Here is a 14,257-nt window from a genome sequence, read left to right as displayed (position 1 = left end):
ATGTTCCCTCCTACTGTTCCAGTGAAGACTTGGCTGAGGGTCCTACCCATGGCAACAGTTTCAGGGCCGGGCCCACCAAGCCATGGCAGGATCCCCACTTCACGGAGCCCAGGAAGGAGACGGAGGGGGAGAAGGGGAGCTTTTGGAGGGGAGAATGGAGTCCCTTGCTGGTACCTACCAGCCAGGAGTGGACATGGCAGGCAGGGCTCAGAACTTACCGCCTCAACATCCTCATTCTTCAGCCCCAGCTCCCGATCCTTGGCACGGATCTCATCTCGCTGTTTGTCCACCACCTCCTTCAGCTTCTTCATCACCTGCCGCTCCCGCTCTGACATGCCTAGAGAGGGGCGAGAGGGACCAGAAGGTGAGTCTACCTCCCTCCCCTGCTTAAACCATCGGCAGGGGTTTCCCTGGTGGTCCAGTGGCTAAGACTCTGCACTCCCAATGCTGGTGGCATGGGTTGGATCCCTGGTCAGGGAACTAGATCTCACATTTCCATTTCACGACAAAGAATTTTGCATGCTGCAACAAAGACCTGGCAAAGCTAAATAAATATTTAAAAAATGTTCATAGCAGCATTATTTGTAATAGCCCCAAACCGGAAACTGCCAAAATGTCCATCAATAGTAGGATGAATAGATAAACCTTGAGAGTAACAGGCAATGGAATGCTACACAGCAGTGAAAAACAGCAACTACCAGCTCCATTTGAAATTGATAGTCAGTTATTTCTCCAGATACTCCCTGCTCCTCAAAGGATACTCTTCAGCCGGAGTCCTGACTGTCAGGCCCCCAGACTGCTGATGGGGAATCACAGGGCCATCTGAGGATTCTGGGTACTGAGTATCCCTCTCTCAAAACTCCTGGGCAGCTGCTGTGAGGCGGGACCTGGGCCTGGGGTAGTGGAACAAGAAGACATGACTAACATTTCCAGAAAAAGCACACCTTAGACACAATGCCAGAGTGAGTGTGTGTATCTGTGTAGGGGAGGGGGTCTGAAATCAGGTGCAAGCAGAGTCTGTGAAAAAGCCACAAAAACGTTTGCTGTCTGCTCTCTCAGCCCGCATCCTGCAAAGCCCTGGGGCAGGAGTATCATGGGCTTAGGTCAATCAATTTAATCCTTGGCAGGGCACATTCCACTCTGGAGAAATCAGATGAGTAGAACTTAAGTGGGATGGGGGCAGGGGAGCATGAGATCCAGAGACAGGAAATCTGTATTTGGGACCCACCTGCATCTGAGTTCCCCAACCAGGGACTGAACCTAGGCCACCAGAGTGAAAGCGTCCTGTCCTAACCACTGGACCACCAGGGAATTCCCAAAGAAAGGATTTTTTTTTTTTTTTTGGCCACACCTCATGGCTTGCAGGATCTCAGTTCCCAGGCTGGGGATTGAACCCGGGCCATGGCAGTGAAGGTCCAGAATCCTAACCACTAGCCCCCAGGGGACTCACCATCCATCACTTTCATGGGTGTTGGTGGCTGTAGGATGGAACAGTCAGAGAACAAATGGTCAAGGGTTGGGAGTCTGGGGCTAGGTTAATTGGACTCATTCGCAGCTGACCTGGTGCCTGTTTTCTGACTTGCAAATGGGGGTCATGTGGTTGCCCCATCTGGGGGGGCTCTTGTGAGGCTGCATCTATTAATCTATGTGAAGTACTCACAACAGGCCTGGCACACAGTGAGTGTCTTCAAGTGTCATTTTATGTGTAAAATAGAAATACCAGTTCTCCCTACTCCAAATGCTCTGCTAAGACAGAGTCTGAGAGTGCTGGAGAAGTGGTTTGAAAACTAAAAGGTGAAGTGTTTTGAAGAGCTTCACAGACATAGGTAAAAGCTGGGAGTTGTGTTGTTATTCCCTCAGTCGTGTCCAACTTTTTGTGACCCCGTGGACTGTAGCCTGCCAGACTGCTCTGGCCATGGGATTTCCCAGGCAAGAATACTGGAGTGGGTTGTCATTTCCTTCTCCAGGGGATCTTCCCGACCCAGGGATCCAACCTGTGTCTCCTGTGCCTCCTGCCTTGGTAAAGGATTCTTTACCATCTGAGCAATTATTTAAGTCACCCAGCAATTCAAGACTCTGGGAGATAAATTAACGAGGCATTCAGGGGACTTCCCTGGTTCTCCAGTGGCTAAGACTCCATATTTCCAATGCAGGGGGCCTGGGTTCGATCCCTGGTCAAGGAACTAGACCCTACATGCCACAACTAAAGATCGTGCATGCTGCAATGAAGATCAAAGATCCCAAATGTGATCCCAAAGTTTCCCAATGTGAAACTAAGACCCAGTGTACCCAAATAAATAAGTAAATAAAAATATTTTAAAAAAGAAAGTGCACCCTTGTGCCCAAGGGCAGGGAGATTCTTAGGTGTAACTTACACTCCAGAGCTTGCTGCCCTGCACAGACTTTATTTGGCTTCCTCCTTTCCCTGTCCTGATCCCTCCACTCCCCCCAAGAGTCTTTTCTAGGGGGCACTTCCTTAATAAATCACCTGGAGAGGAACATCCTCGTCTCAGGTCTGCTTATAGAAGATGCTGATATAAACAGAGCTTAGCTCATTCTATCCTCAGAATACTTTACAAGGTAGGAATCCTGCTGTCCCCACTGTACAGTTGAAACTGCGGTGCATAGTAGCTAGTGAACTTACACAAGGTCACACAGCTGATGAGCGGCACTACCAGGATTCAGGATTCAGGCACTGTTCAGGAGTCTAGACAGCGTATTAAAAAGCAGAGACATCACTTTGCCAACAAAGGTCCGTCTAGTCAATGCTATGGTTTTTCTAGTAGTCATGTATGGATGTGAGAGTTGGACCATAAAGAAGGCTGAGCGCCGAAGAAGTGATGCTTTCAAATTGTGTTGCTGGAGAAGACTCTTGAGAGTCCCTTGGACTGCAAGGAGATCAAACCAATCAATCCTAAAGGAAAACAACCCTGAACATTCATTGGAAGGGCTGATGTTGAAGATGAAGCTCCAATACTTTGGTCACTTGATGCGAAGGTCTGACTCGTTGGAAAAAGACTGATGCTGGGAAAGATTGAAAGCAAAAGGAGAAGGGGGCCGCAGAGGATGAGATGGTTAGATAGCATCACTGACTTAATGAACATGAATTTGAACAAACTCTGGGGGACAGTGGAGGACACAGGAGCCTGGTGTGCTGCAGTCCATGGGGCCGCAAAGAGCCAGACATGACTGATCAACTGAACGACAACCAGGAGTGAAACTCAGGTAGCCTAGCTCCAGGGTCCACACTCTTGCCACCACTTTATCACCCCTCAAAGGGCTGTATATAAAATACACATCAGCCATCAACGGATGGGTGGATCAACAAAGTGTGGTCTATCCATACAATGGGATATTATTCTGCCTTAAAAAGGAAGGAAATTCTGACACATACAACATGGATGAAAGTCAAGGACATTTATGCTCGGTGAAGTAAACCAGTCACAAAAAGACAGATATCGCATGATTCCACTTCTGTGAGATACCTGGAGTACTCAAAATTATAGACAGAAAGCAGAATGCCAGTTGCCAGGGGCTGGGGGAGGGAGGAATGGAGAGTTATCAATTAACGGGACAGAGTTTTAGATCTGCAAGATGAGACGAGTTCTGGAGTTCGGCTGCACAATGTGAATGTACTAGACCCAGCTGAATTGTATACTGGGTTAGATGGTTAAGATGATAAATATTATGTGCATATTACTACAACAAAACATATATAAGACTTTCCTGGTGGTGCAGTGGATAAGAATCCATCTGGCAATGCAGGGGACACAGGTACGATCCCTGGTCTGGGAAGATCCCACCTGCCACGGAGTGACTAAGCCCGCATGCCACAACTACTTACTGAGCCCAAGCTCTAGGGCCTGCAAGCCACAACCACTGAGCCGGCACTCCTAGAGCCTGTGCTCCGCAACAAGAGTAGCCCCCATTCAGAGCAACTAGAGAAAGCCCTAGCACAGCACTGAAGACCCAGCGCAGTCAAAAACAAATGAATAAAAATAAAACATATATATAATACTGGAGAAGGAAATGGCAACCCACTCCAGTACTCTTGCCTGGAAAAGCCCTTGGACAGAGGAGCCGGGTGGGCTACAGTCCATGGGGTCACAAAGAGTAGGACATGATTTAGCAACTAAACATCAACAACATAATATATGTATAACATTATATATAAATAAATAAGCTACAAAATTTCAAAGACTTAATGTGAAAAAAAGTATGCAAAATATCCCATGGATAATCATTTATTGATTTGGCTGCATCATGCAGTTTGCAGGATCTTGGTTCCCTGACTAGTACTGAACCCAGACCTTTGGCAGTGAAAGCATGGAGTCCTAAGCACTGGACCACCTCGGAATTCCTCTACTGATGACTTTTTAAATCGATTACATGCTGAAGGATGATACCTTGGACTTATTGGTTTAAATAAAACTATTAATGAAATTACTTTTACCTTTTTACTTTTTTAAATGCCACCCCTAGAAAAATTATAATCATATCTGTGACTTGCCTACATTTTTTGGTAAAAGGTAAAAGATGTTCACAATTGAAAGAGTAACCAAAATATTGCCTTATATATATATATTTTGAACAGTGCTGTTCTCAGCTTCCCTTCAGAAAATGGCTAAGTAGCCAGTCTTCAGCCACTCCTAGTGACAAGAGTTGTTTGTCCAGAGCCCAGGAGTTTTTCTCCAGAGGCCTGGGCATATTTTTGTACCCCCACCCCCCAGTCCCATCGCTTCCATATCTGTAATTCATCTCGGCATGTGCTAACTAGTAGTTTCAAAGTGCTGACAGGACCGTTTCCAAACACAAGAGGCAGCGAAGTGCTTTTTCATCTGGAGATTTTTGGGGAGGTGGAGACAAGAGACTGGTGGGCGCTCTGAGCCCAGCGCCCAGTATCAATGGCTGGGAAAGCAGCACTGTTCCAGGCAGGGTTAGCTCTTATTTTTGTTTTGTTTTTCTGTTTTAATGATTTCATTTATTTATTTTTGGCTGTGCTGGGTCTTCCGGCTGTGTGGGCTTTTCTCGAGTTGCAGCGAGCAGGGGCTCCTGTCCAGTTGTGGCGCTTGCGCTTCTCACTGCAGAGGCTTCTCTTATTGCAGAGCACAGGCTTCGGTCATCCCGGCCACGAGCTCAGCAGTCGCAGCTCCCAGGCTCTAAAGCACAGGCTCAGCAGTTGTGGCTTAGCTGCTCCACAGCATGTGGGATCTTCCTGGATCAGGGATGGAACCTGTGTCTCCTAAATTGGTAGGTGGACTCTTTGTCACAGAGTTGCTAGGGAAGCCCTCTTTTTTTCCTTTTCATAGATTTTTTTTTAAACTTATTTTTTGGCTGCCCTGCGTGGCATGTGGGATCTTTGTTCCGCAGCTAGGCCTCGAACCCGTGCCCCCAGTCATGGAAGCCAGAGTCTCAACCACTGCACCACCAGGCAAGTCCCAGGGCTGGCTCTTCTAAGCAGGCACCCCACCCCCCTCATTCCCTATATCTCTAGTTTGCCCCAAGTGGTGCTGGACACATAGTCCAACTTCATGGGGGCACCTCTCCCCAGTACCCCTCTGTCCTATGTCTGTTCCTCTTCCAGGTGGAAGCAATGCTTTTGTCCCTGTTGCGTTCCCACGGCTTCCCGTGCAAAATAAAAATAACCGTGAGAGGCATGCCTGGCATCTGCCCAGTTTCTCCACTTGGGTGGGGGCTGCAGCCGCGCAGAACACCCGAGCCTCCCTGAGCTCAGCCCTGCGAGCCGGACCCACGCGAGATGCCAATTAAGTGTGTCTCAGATGGCACCTGTGTGGGCTGTCTGATGAAGAGCCCAGCAGGGATGCAGAGAGCCGAGGCACGGCCCTCCCACACGGAGGGTGCCGCGTACACACAGATGCAACGGGCCCCGAGAAAGCAGCTCCGGGTGTTGGGACCCACACCTGGCAGACCCGAGGCCTCCAGGGCATCACTGGGGCAGGCAGGGGAGTTCCCACATCACCCCTGGAGCCTGCTGGGTGACCTCCAGAAATGTCACAAACCAAAAGATGGCTAAGGGTGCCTCATGAAGTTCAACAGTTACCACAGGCCGCAGCAATTCCACTTAGAGGTATATACCTCTCGAAGCACCGAAAACAGGGACTTCCCTGGTGGTCCGGTGGATAAGACTCCACGCTCCCAATGCAGGGGACCTTGGTTCCATCCCTGGTGGGGGAACTAAGATCCCAAATGCCCCAGCTACAGAAACCCGAGTATGGCAGCAAAGACGCAGGACAGCCACAATTTGTTTAAAAGAAAACAAAAAACACCAAAAACGTTATGTCCACATAAAACACATACCAGAACCTTCACAGCAGCGCTCTTTACAACAGCCGAAAGTTGGAAACAACCCGGCGTCTGTCAGTGGAGGCATGGATAAAAACAAAACATGGTCCAAACAGACAAGGGGATATTATTAAGCCATGAAGAGGAAGGATGCACCCCCTCAGCCTGTTTTCCTCTTCTTTTTCAAAAAGGAGATTGGATAACAATAGCTCATAGTAACAATAGTTAAAAACTTTCAGAGTGTGGACACCAGGTACTATTTTAAGCAGTTTACATGTATTAATTCATTTAATCCTCGTAACAATCTGATGACAGAGACAGGGTTATCTGCCCCATTTTCACATGGGGCACTTAGGCACACCAAGGTCAAATGACTTGAGCAAGGTCACTCAGCAGGTAAATATCAGGTTAGGAATGACCCCTGGTTAGCATGCTTTGGGCACCAATGTTTATCACTGCTAAGACTTTTGTTTTCACTGCACCATTCATGATCAACAAAGGAAACCCAAGGAAAAGAGGATGGCAGCACCTGGATCAGACATTTCCTTTCTCCTTGGTCCCTACAGTCCTTATACAGTGCGGTACTTTATACTCACAAGAGTTGTAAACTCTGAACTTCAGGTCTCCTCCCTGGAAGTCCATTCCCTTTCATAACAAACATGAGGAGGGGTTTGTGTTGGGACCCAAGGAGTTTACTCAGACTACAGAGATGGGTCTAGGACTTCCCTGGTGGGTCCAGTGGCCAAGACTTCAAGCTCCTAATGCAGGGAGCCCAGGTTTGATCCCTTTTCAGGGGACTAGATTAGACATGCTACAACTAAGAGTTTGCCTGCTATAACTAAAGATCTCAAGTGCCCTAAGCTGAAGCAGCTCATCAGGGACCAGACCAAATCTTTCTGTCCTTGCTTCCCCAGCACCAGCAGAGGGCCTGGAGTGAAGGTTCTAGATAACTGTTGGTAGGATGAATGACAGCTGAGATGCTCCAGCACCATTAAGATCTGGGCGGCCATCCTGGCTTGCTCATTGTTAAACATGTGCCCATGACATGTACCTCGAATCTCTTCCTAGTACACTCAGAATAAAATCCAAACCTAGGTCTCTAAGGGGCTATGCGATCTGATCCCTGCTGGCCCCTCTGACTTCATCTTTAACCACCTTTGGCCTTGATCATCTTCTGTGATGCTGGTCTCCTTGGCTTTCCATAAACAGTCATGCCCCAGGGCCTTTGTACCTGCTTTCCCCCCAAGATATTTGCATGGTTCGCTCCATGACTTAACTAGGGCTCAGATGTCACCTCATCAGAGGGGCCCTCCTTGATCACTGTATCTAAAAAAGCTCCCAATCAAGTCAACTCTATCATATTCCACCCACCTTCCTTTTCAGTTCTTCCACAACCTGGGTCAGAATCAGGACTGTGTTATCTGTTTACATATTTATCATCTATCTCTTCTGCACTAGAACATAAGTTTCACGACGGCTAGGGCTTTGTCTTGTCCAAGGTGTATCTCCAGTGCCTAGAAAAGAGTCTGGAAAAGTGAGGAGCCTCTAACAATTTATTAAATGAACCTCTCAGTTTCATCACCTGTAAACCAGGCTACACAATTTCTCTCTGGCAAAGTGATGGTGGGAATGGCTTCCCCAGCGGCACAGTGGTAAATAACCCGCCTGACAATGCAGGAGACACAGGATTGTTCCCTGGTCTGGCAAGATCCCCTGAAGGAGAAAATGGCCACCCACTCCAGTATTCTTGCCTGGGAAATCCCATGGACAGAGAAGCCTGGTGGGCTATAGTCCGTAGAGTCACAAAGAGTTGGACACGACTGAGCACACACGACTGAGCACACATGCCTGGCATGTGATGGTGTAAATGCACGTGATGTGAGACATGGTGCTTGGGGACCATCCTCAGGAATGTCACTGGTGATGCTGGTGATGACGATGGGAAGAGCCTTTCCCCTCACCTCCCATGCCAGCCCCTCCTCTTACCTTCATGTTTCTGGAACTCCTCCTCGGAGAAGCTGACGTCCTTGTGGGAGAGGTTGGTCATGAGCTGCTTGTTCTCCTCTTGCAGCTGAGCGATCTGAGAAAGGAGGTCTTGTGCTTCCCCTCGCCACACGTCCTCCACCAGCTCCAGCTCCTGCAAGGGCGAGGGGCCAGCATGGGGTCACTCATTGCCTGCCCAGGGCAACAGCCTCACCCACCCCATCCCCGACCCTCAGGAGCAGCTCAGAGATGCTGGAGCTTTGGGGTTGTTCCCTTCTCCACAAGAACCAGGCATCAGCAGGTGAGCAGTTCAGGCATCACTAGCCCACAAGGCAACTTCACAAAAACTAGAAGGTGCCCTTCCTCTGGGCAAAGCCTGCACTTACACTGTTAGGACCCATGCAGGTTAGAACTGCCCTGAAGACAACCATGGCACTGGATCTGCACCTTTTAACAACCCAGACAGGAGACGGAGGATGCAGGGGTAGCCCCAGGTTACAGGGGCCTGAACGTACCTGCCCTCTGGGGAGGTCACATCCCTGATCCTCGGGCAGACTTTCCATCCCAGCAGGACACACCTCTTTCCAAGAGGCAGAGAGGGCTGCAAAGATCCCAGGGATGCTCCCTGGCCCTGAAGCTCCTAGTATACCTGAAACAAGCACCTCTTCAAGTAGCCTTGAGCAACTAACTTTAGAACTCTGAGCCTCAGCTTCCTTTAGCTGGGGAGCCCTAATATCAAGGCTCACAGTGAAGAAAACAAAAACACTAATGTTTAAAGATACATGCACCCTTATGTTTACAGTAATATTATTTACAATTGTTAAGATCTGGAAGCAACCTGAGTGTCCACTGACAGATGAGTGGATAAAGAAGATGAGGTATATTTACACAATAGAATATTACTGAGCTGTAAGAAAGAATGAAATCTTGCCATCTGTGACATGGATGGACCTAGAGGGTATGATGCTAAGTGGAACAAGTTAGACAGAGAAAGACAAATACCATATGATCGCAGTTATCTGCAGAATCTACAAAACAACATAGATACAGAGAACAAACAGGTGGTTGCCAGAAGGGAGGGGCTGGAGAGGGAGTGAAATACATTAAAGGGGTTAAGAGGTACAAACCTCCAGTTACAAAATAAATAAGCCACAGGGATGTAATATATAGCATAAGGAATACAGTAAGTAGTATTGTAATAACTTTGCATGGGGACAGATGGTTACTAGACTTATCATGGAGATCATTTCGTGTATGTAAATGTCAAATCACTACACTGCACACTTGAGACTAATATATGATATTGTGTGTCAACTATGTTTCAGTAAAAAAAAAGAATAAAGGCTCACTGATTGAATGTGAGGATAAACAAGACACCTATTAAATTATTTTGTGGATGGCTATAGTCAGAGAAATGCTGTAATCAGAGAAACAGACAATAATAAGTGTTGGCAAGGATGTGAAGAAACTGGAACCCTCCTGCATCACTGGTAAGAATGTAAAATGGTGCAACGACTGTGGAAAACAGTCTGGCAGTTCCTCAATAAGTTAAACATAGTTACCATATGACCCATCCATTCCACTTGTAGGGTCTGAGAAATGAAAACATGTGTCCACACAAAAACATGGACATGAACCTTCACAGCAGCATTATTCATAATTACCGAAAGGCAGAAACAACTCAAATGTCCATCAATTGATGAGCAGGTACATAAAACGTGGTGTATCCACATAACGAAATGTAATTCAGACAAAAGGAATGAAGCATTGACACAGGCTACAACTTTGATGAACCCTGAAAATACAATGCTGAGCGAAAGCAGCCAGATGCAAATGGTCACTCAGTGTGTAGCTCCGTTGATGGAAAATGTCCACGATACAGATGAACATACAAAATCCACAGATACAGAAAGTATATTGGCAGCTTGGCAGGGGCAGAAGGGTTGGTGGGGTATAAGGAACGACTGTTAATGGGCCTGGGTTTTCTTTCCGGAGTAATGAAAATGTTCTAAGACTGACTGTAGCACAAGTCTGGAAAAAAACTAAAAAAACATTGAACTGTATGCTCTGAATGGGTGAACTGTATGGTATGTGGATTATATTCAATAAAGCTGTTGCCAAAAAACCAGGTATTTTGTAAAACCATTAACTGTATAGAATGCTTGCTCAAAGCATGGATACCAGAGCCTGTTGACCTGGCATTGAATTTAATTTCTGCCACTTACTAGTTGATCTTGGACAAGTTATTCAATCTTTGGATGCCTTGGAAATGAGGAAGATAGTGTAGTATCTACCCTGCAGGTTGTCATGAGGATTAAATGGTTAATATATGTAGATATTTGGAATTGTGCCCAGTACTCAGAAAGTGCTAAACATATGTCTGCTGATTTCTGGTCCTCCCACAACCCATCCCAAGCCGGCCCAGGTGGCCAGATGTCAGCATCGCCTCCGTTCATCTTTTAAATGAGTTCCTAAATCCCGTCACCTTCATCAGGAAGCCTGCTGAACTGGGGAAATGAGAGGTAATGACTTAAGTATTCACACAGCTGGTTCAAGGTCACCAGGGGGAGGTGAAGGGTGGGGCCAAAGGGCAGAAGCAGTGATTGAAAGATGGAGTGGCCATAGGAACTTCCCACATGCAGGTATGGACTGGAAGTAGAGTCAGGCTCTTTCTGCCCCAGGCCTCTCTGCTCCCACCTGACAAAGGCTGGGTGCACAGAGGACCCCAGGGCTATCAGCCTATCAGTCAAGTGTAACTGGCTGGAGGGGGCAGAACAATGGCCCCCAGAGATGTCCACAGCCTAATCCCCCTGGAACCTGAGAATATGTGACCCTGTGAGGCAAAAGGGACCCTGAGATGGGGAGATGCTCCTGGGTTATCACAGGTGGGCCCAATGTAATCACAAGGGCCCTTAAACTTGAAAGAGGAAGACAGGAAGGGCAGAATCAGAGATGATGGGGGGACTTCCCTAGTGATCCAGGGGTTAAGACTCCACGATCCCACTGCAGGGGACTCGGGTTCAATCCCTGGTCAGAAAACTAAGATCCCGGATACAATGTGGTGACAGAAGCAGAGATCACAGTCAGAGATTTGATGATGCCACACTACTGACTCTGAAGATGGAGGAAGGGGCCACAAGCCAAGGGATGCAGGTGGCCCCCAGGAGCTGGAAAAGGCCAGGAGATGGATTCTCCCCTAAAGTTACCAGAAGGAATGAATTTCCTGACACCTGTTTTTAACCCAAGTGAGACTCCTTTCTGACTTTTGACCTCCAGAATTTTATCCAGTATTCTTCATATTGATATTATTCATAGTATCATATTATCCAACATGATAATAAATTTGTGTTTTGAGTCAGTAAGGCTGTGTTAATTAGCTACAGCAGCAATAGATGAATAAAGTTCATCTATTATCCCTCAGTTCTTTTTTTTATTCTTCTCTCAGTGAACTGAACTTGATGCTGGGGGAGCTGGTTCTTGCCCCTGAGCTGATCAAGGACAATTTCATCTTGCCTCCACACCAGCTAAAAAGGCTTTTCCAGGAAGTAGCCCTTGACTGATCATCTCCTTCACCTTTTCTCAGCACTGTTTTCAAACTCCTTATGCCGGCCCAGGAGGCCCAGAGTTATCAGATCCCTGAACCTCCCTGAGGGATTCCCAGTTGGCTCAGGGGTAAAGAACTTGCCTGCCAATGCAGGAGGTTCAAGAGATGCGGGCTCAATCCCTGGGTCGGGAAGATCCCCTGGGGAAGGAAATGGCAACCCACTCCAGTATTCTTGCCTGGGAAATCCCAAGGACAGAGGAGCCTGGCTGCTACAGTCCATGGGGTTGCAAAGAGCTGGACACAACTTAGCCACCAAAAAACATCTCCCTGACCTCTTCCTCACTTGCTCTGTTCTTGTCATACCAGCCTTCTTTGTATTCCATGCACACACCAACCTTCTACCTCAGGCCCTTTGCACTTGCGTACTTCCTGCCTAGAATGTCCCCCTCCAGATCCCCCTATGGCTGGCACCTACCCTTCATTTGGATCTCAGCTCAGATGGCATCTTCTCAGGGAAAGCATTCCTGACTGCTCCATCTATGAGACCCCAGTGCTGACCAGTCTCTTTTATATTTCCCCATTTTATCTTCTTCACGGCACTTATGATAAGCTGAAATTTTTTAAACTGTAAAAAAAAAAACAAAACCTATCTCCTCATGCTAGAATCATATCATTCCATCAGAGTAGACATTAGTCATGTGTCTACTGAGCACTTGGAATGCAGCTGGTCTCAACTGAAACATGCAGTGAGGGCTAAACACTCACCGAATTTCAAAGACATAGTAGGAAAAAAAGAATGCAGAATACCTTATTAATAATATTTTGGTAACTGTGTGGTGATGGATGTTAACTGATCTTAGGTGGTAGTCATTTTACAACATACACATATATCAAAGCATAATGCTGTATACCTTAAACAGTGTTATCTGTCAATCACACCTCAATAAAAAGTAACTTTTACATTGACTACATGTTGAAATAACATTTTGGAAAGCCTGGGTTTGGTATGTTATTAAAATTAACTTCATCTGAGGAATTTCCTGGGTGTCCAGTGGTTAGGACTAGGTGTTTTCATTGTTCTGGGCCCAGATTCAATCCCTGGTCAGGGAGTTAAGAACCCGCAAGCCACAGGTGAGGTAAAAAAAAAAAATGTTAACCTTACCAATGTCTTTGTATCAATGTGACACACCACATTTATTTCTATGGGACAGCACTGCACTAGAAAGTCAAACCCTTTAAGACAAAGACCTCATCTCTTGTGGTCACCGCTGTGACCCAGAACAGTGCCTGGCACTTTGTAGGTACTCAATAAATATATCTGTTGAATGAATAAATTAATAACGTACACTATTTACATGAAATGCATCTGCCACTGCTTTCTAAAGTCTCTTTCTGTGTTTTTCCCATCTTCCCTGTTATGCACTCTCTGCCTGAGATGAGGACTTGGTCTTCCTTTCCTTTGCATCACCCATGTCACCTGGGAAGGCACTGTGCAAGCTGTGGTCGGTCAACAGGGTTGCAGACTGAGCAACCAGGTAGTACCTGATAAGACTGTGGCCTAGGTCTGAGTGATGAACAGAACTGAGTCTGGGGGTCTTTTGGGAGGAGGAATAGAAGAGAGTGTGCAGGCTTTACTGGAGCCATATTTGCTTTTGTTTTTGCTTTTTTGACTGCGCCATACAGGATGCAGGATCTTAGTTCCCCAAGCAGGAATCAAACCAGTGTACCCTGCATTGAGAGCTTGGAGTCTTAACCACTGGATCGCCCGGGAAGTCCCTGGAGCCAGTTGAAAGAGAGAGAAGGAAGAAAGGAAAGAAGGGAGGGAGGGAGAAAAGGTGGGAGGCAGGAATGAACAGACAGACAGATAAGATCAAGGACATGCTAAGAAGATTTTTGTGGAAATAACACCTTGAAAGATCCTTTGAGGCTTATGAGGGGGTGGGGGTGGGGTGGAGGAGGGAATAAGAGGAGTCTCTTTTGATTTCAAGAATATGAAGTAAAGGGGACTGGAACTGGGATGGAAAAAAAAGGACTTTGTCCTCTGAATTATAAAAGATCATCCTCAGTGTTTACAAACAAGCCCTGGATCTGAACACACTGGTGTTTACTTCTTGGCCAATAGCACTCCAGAAGTGACAAGTGCAGCTGGCTGGGAATTGCACCTGACTCCAGGCCTAGTGGCCTCCGATGGCTCCCAAGGGTGTCTCCCAGCCCAGCTGCAGCAGAACTTAAAATGCCAAGGATGGGACACAGGTGCCAGGGCTTGTGTGGCTTGGGCCTTAGTCATTGTCAGTAAGAAGCAGCTTGTAGGCGAGCAGCTCAAGGTGCCTTCCTTCCTCGACCCTTTGGGAGATGGAAGGGGCAGGAGTCCGGGTACCTAGGTGGGGGGGACAATTCTAACATCGGCCTAAGAGAACTCAGTGAAAG

The 14,257-nt window shown here is 47.1% G+C and overlaps 1 protein-coding gene across 3 annotated transcripts in view; it reads right to left on the bottom strand.

The window, feature by feature from the left end:
• RILPL1 (Rab interacting lysosomal protein like 1) overlaps positions 1-14,257 on the bottom strand; it is a 42,290-nt gene that overhangs the window by 25,523 nt on the left and 2,510 nt on the right. For all 3 annotated transcript variants that reach the window (XM_020901322.2, XM_020901324.2, XM_020901323.2), the window contains exons 2-3: positions 8,290-8,440; positions 219-337 (exon numbers count right to left, since the gene is read on the bottom strand). In XM_020901322.2, coding sequence (XP_020756981.2) covers positions 219-337; positions 8,290-8,440 — 270 coding nt within the window. The remainder of the gene's footprint in view (positions 1-218; positions 338-8,289; positions 8,441-14,257) is intronic.

This window comes from Odocoileus virginianus, chromosome 12, assembly GCF_023699985.2.
Source record: "Odocoileus virginianus isolate 20LAN1187 ecotype Illinois chromosome 12, Ovbor_1.2, whole genome shotgun sequence".
In the NCBI taxonomy this organism is placed as follows: Eukaryota; Metazoa; Chordata; class Mammalia; order Artiodactyla; family Cervidae; genus Odocoileus; species Odocoileus virginianus.
The sequence above is the reverse complement of the archived record's forward strand: the minus strand, read 5'-3'. Positions and strand labels throughout refer to the sequence as shown.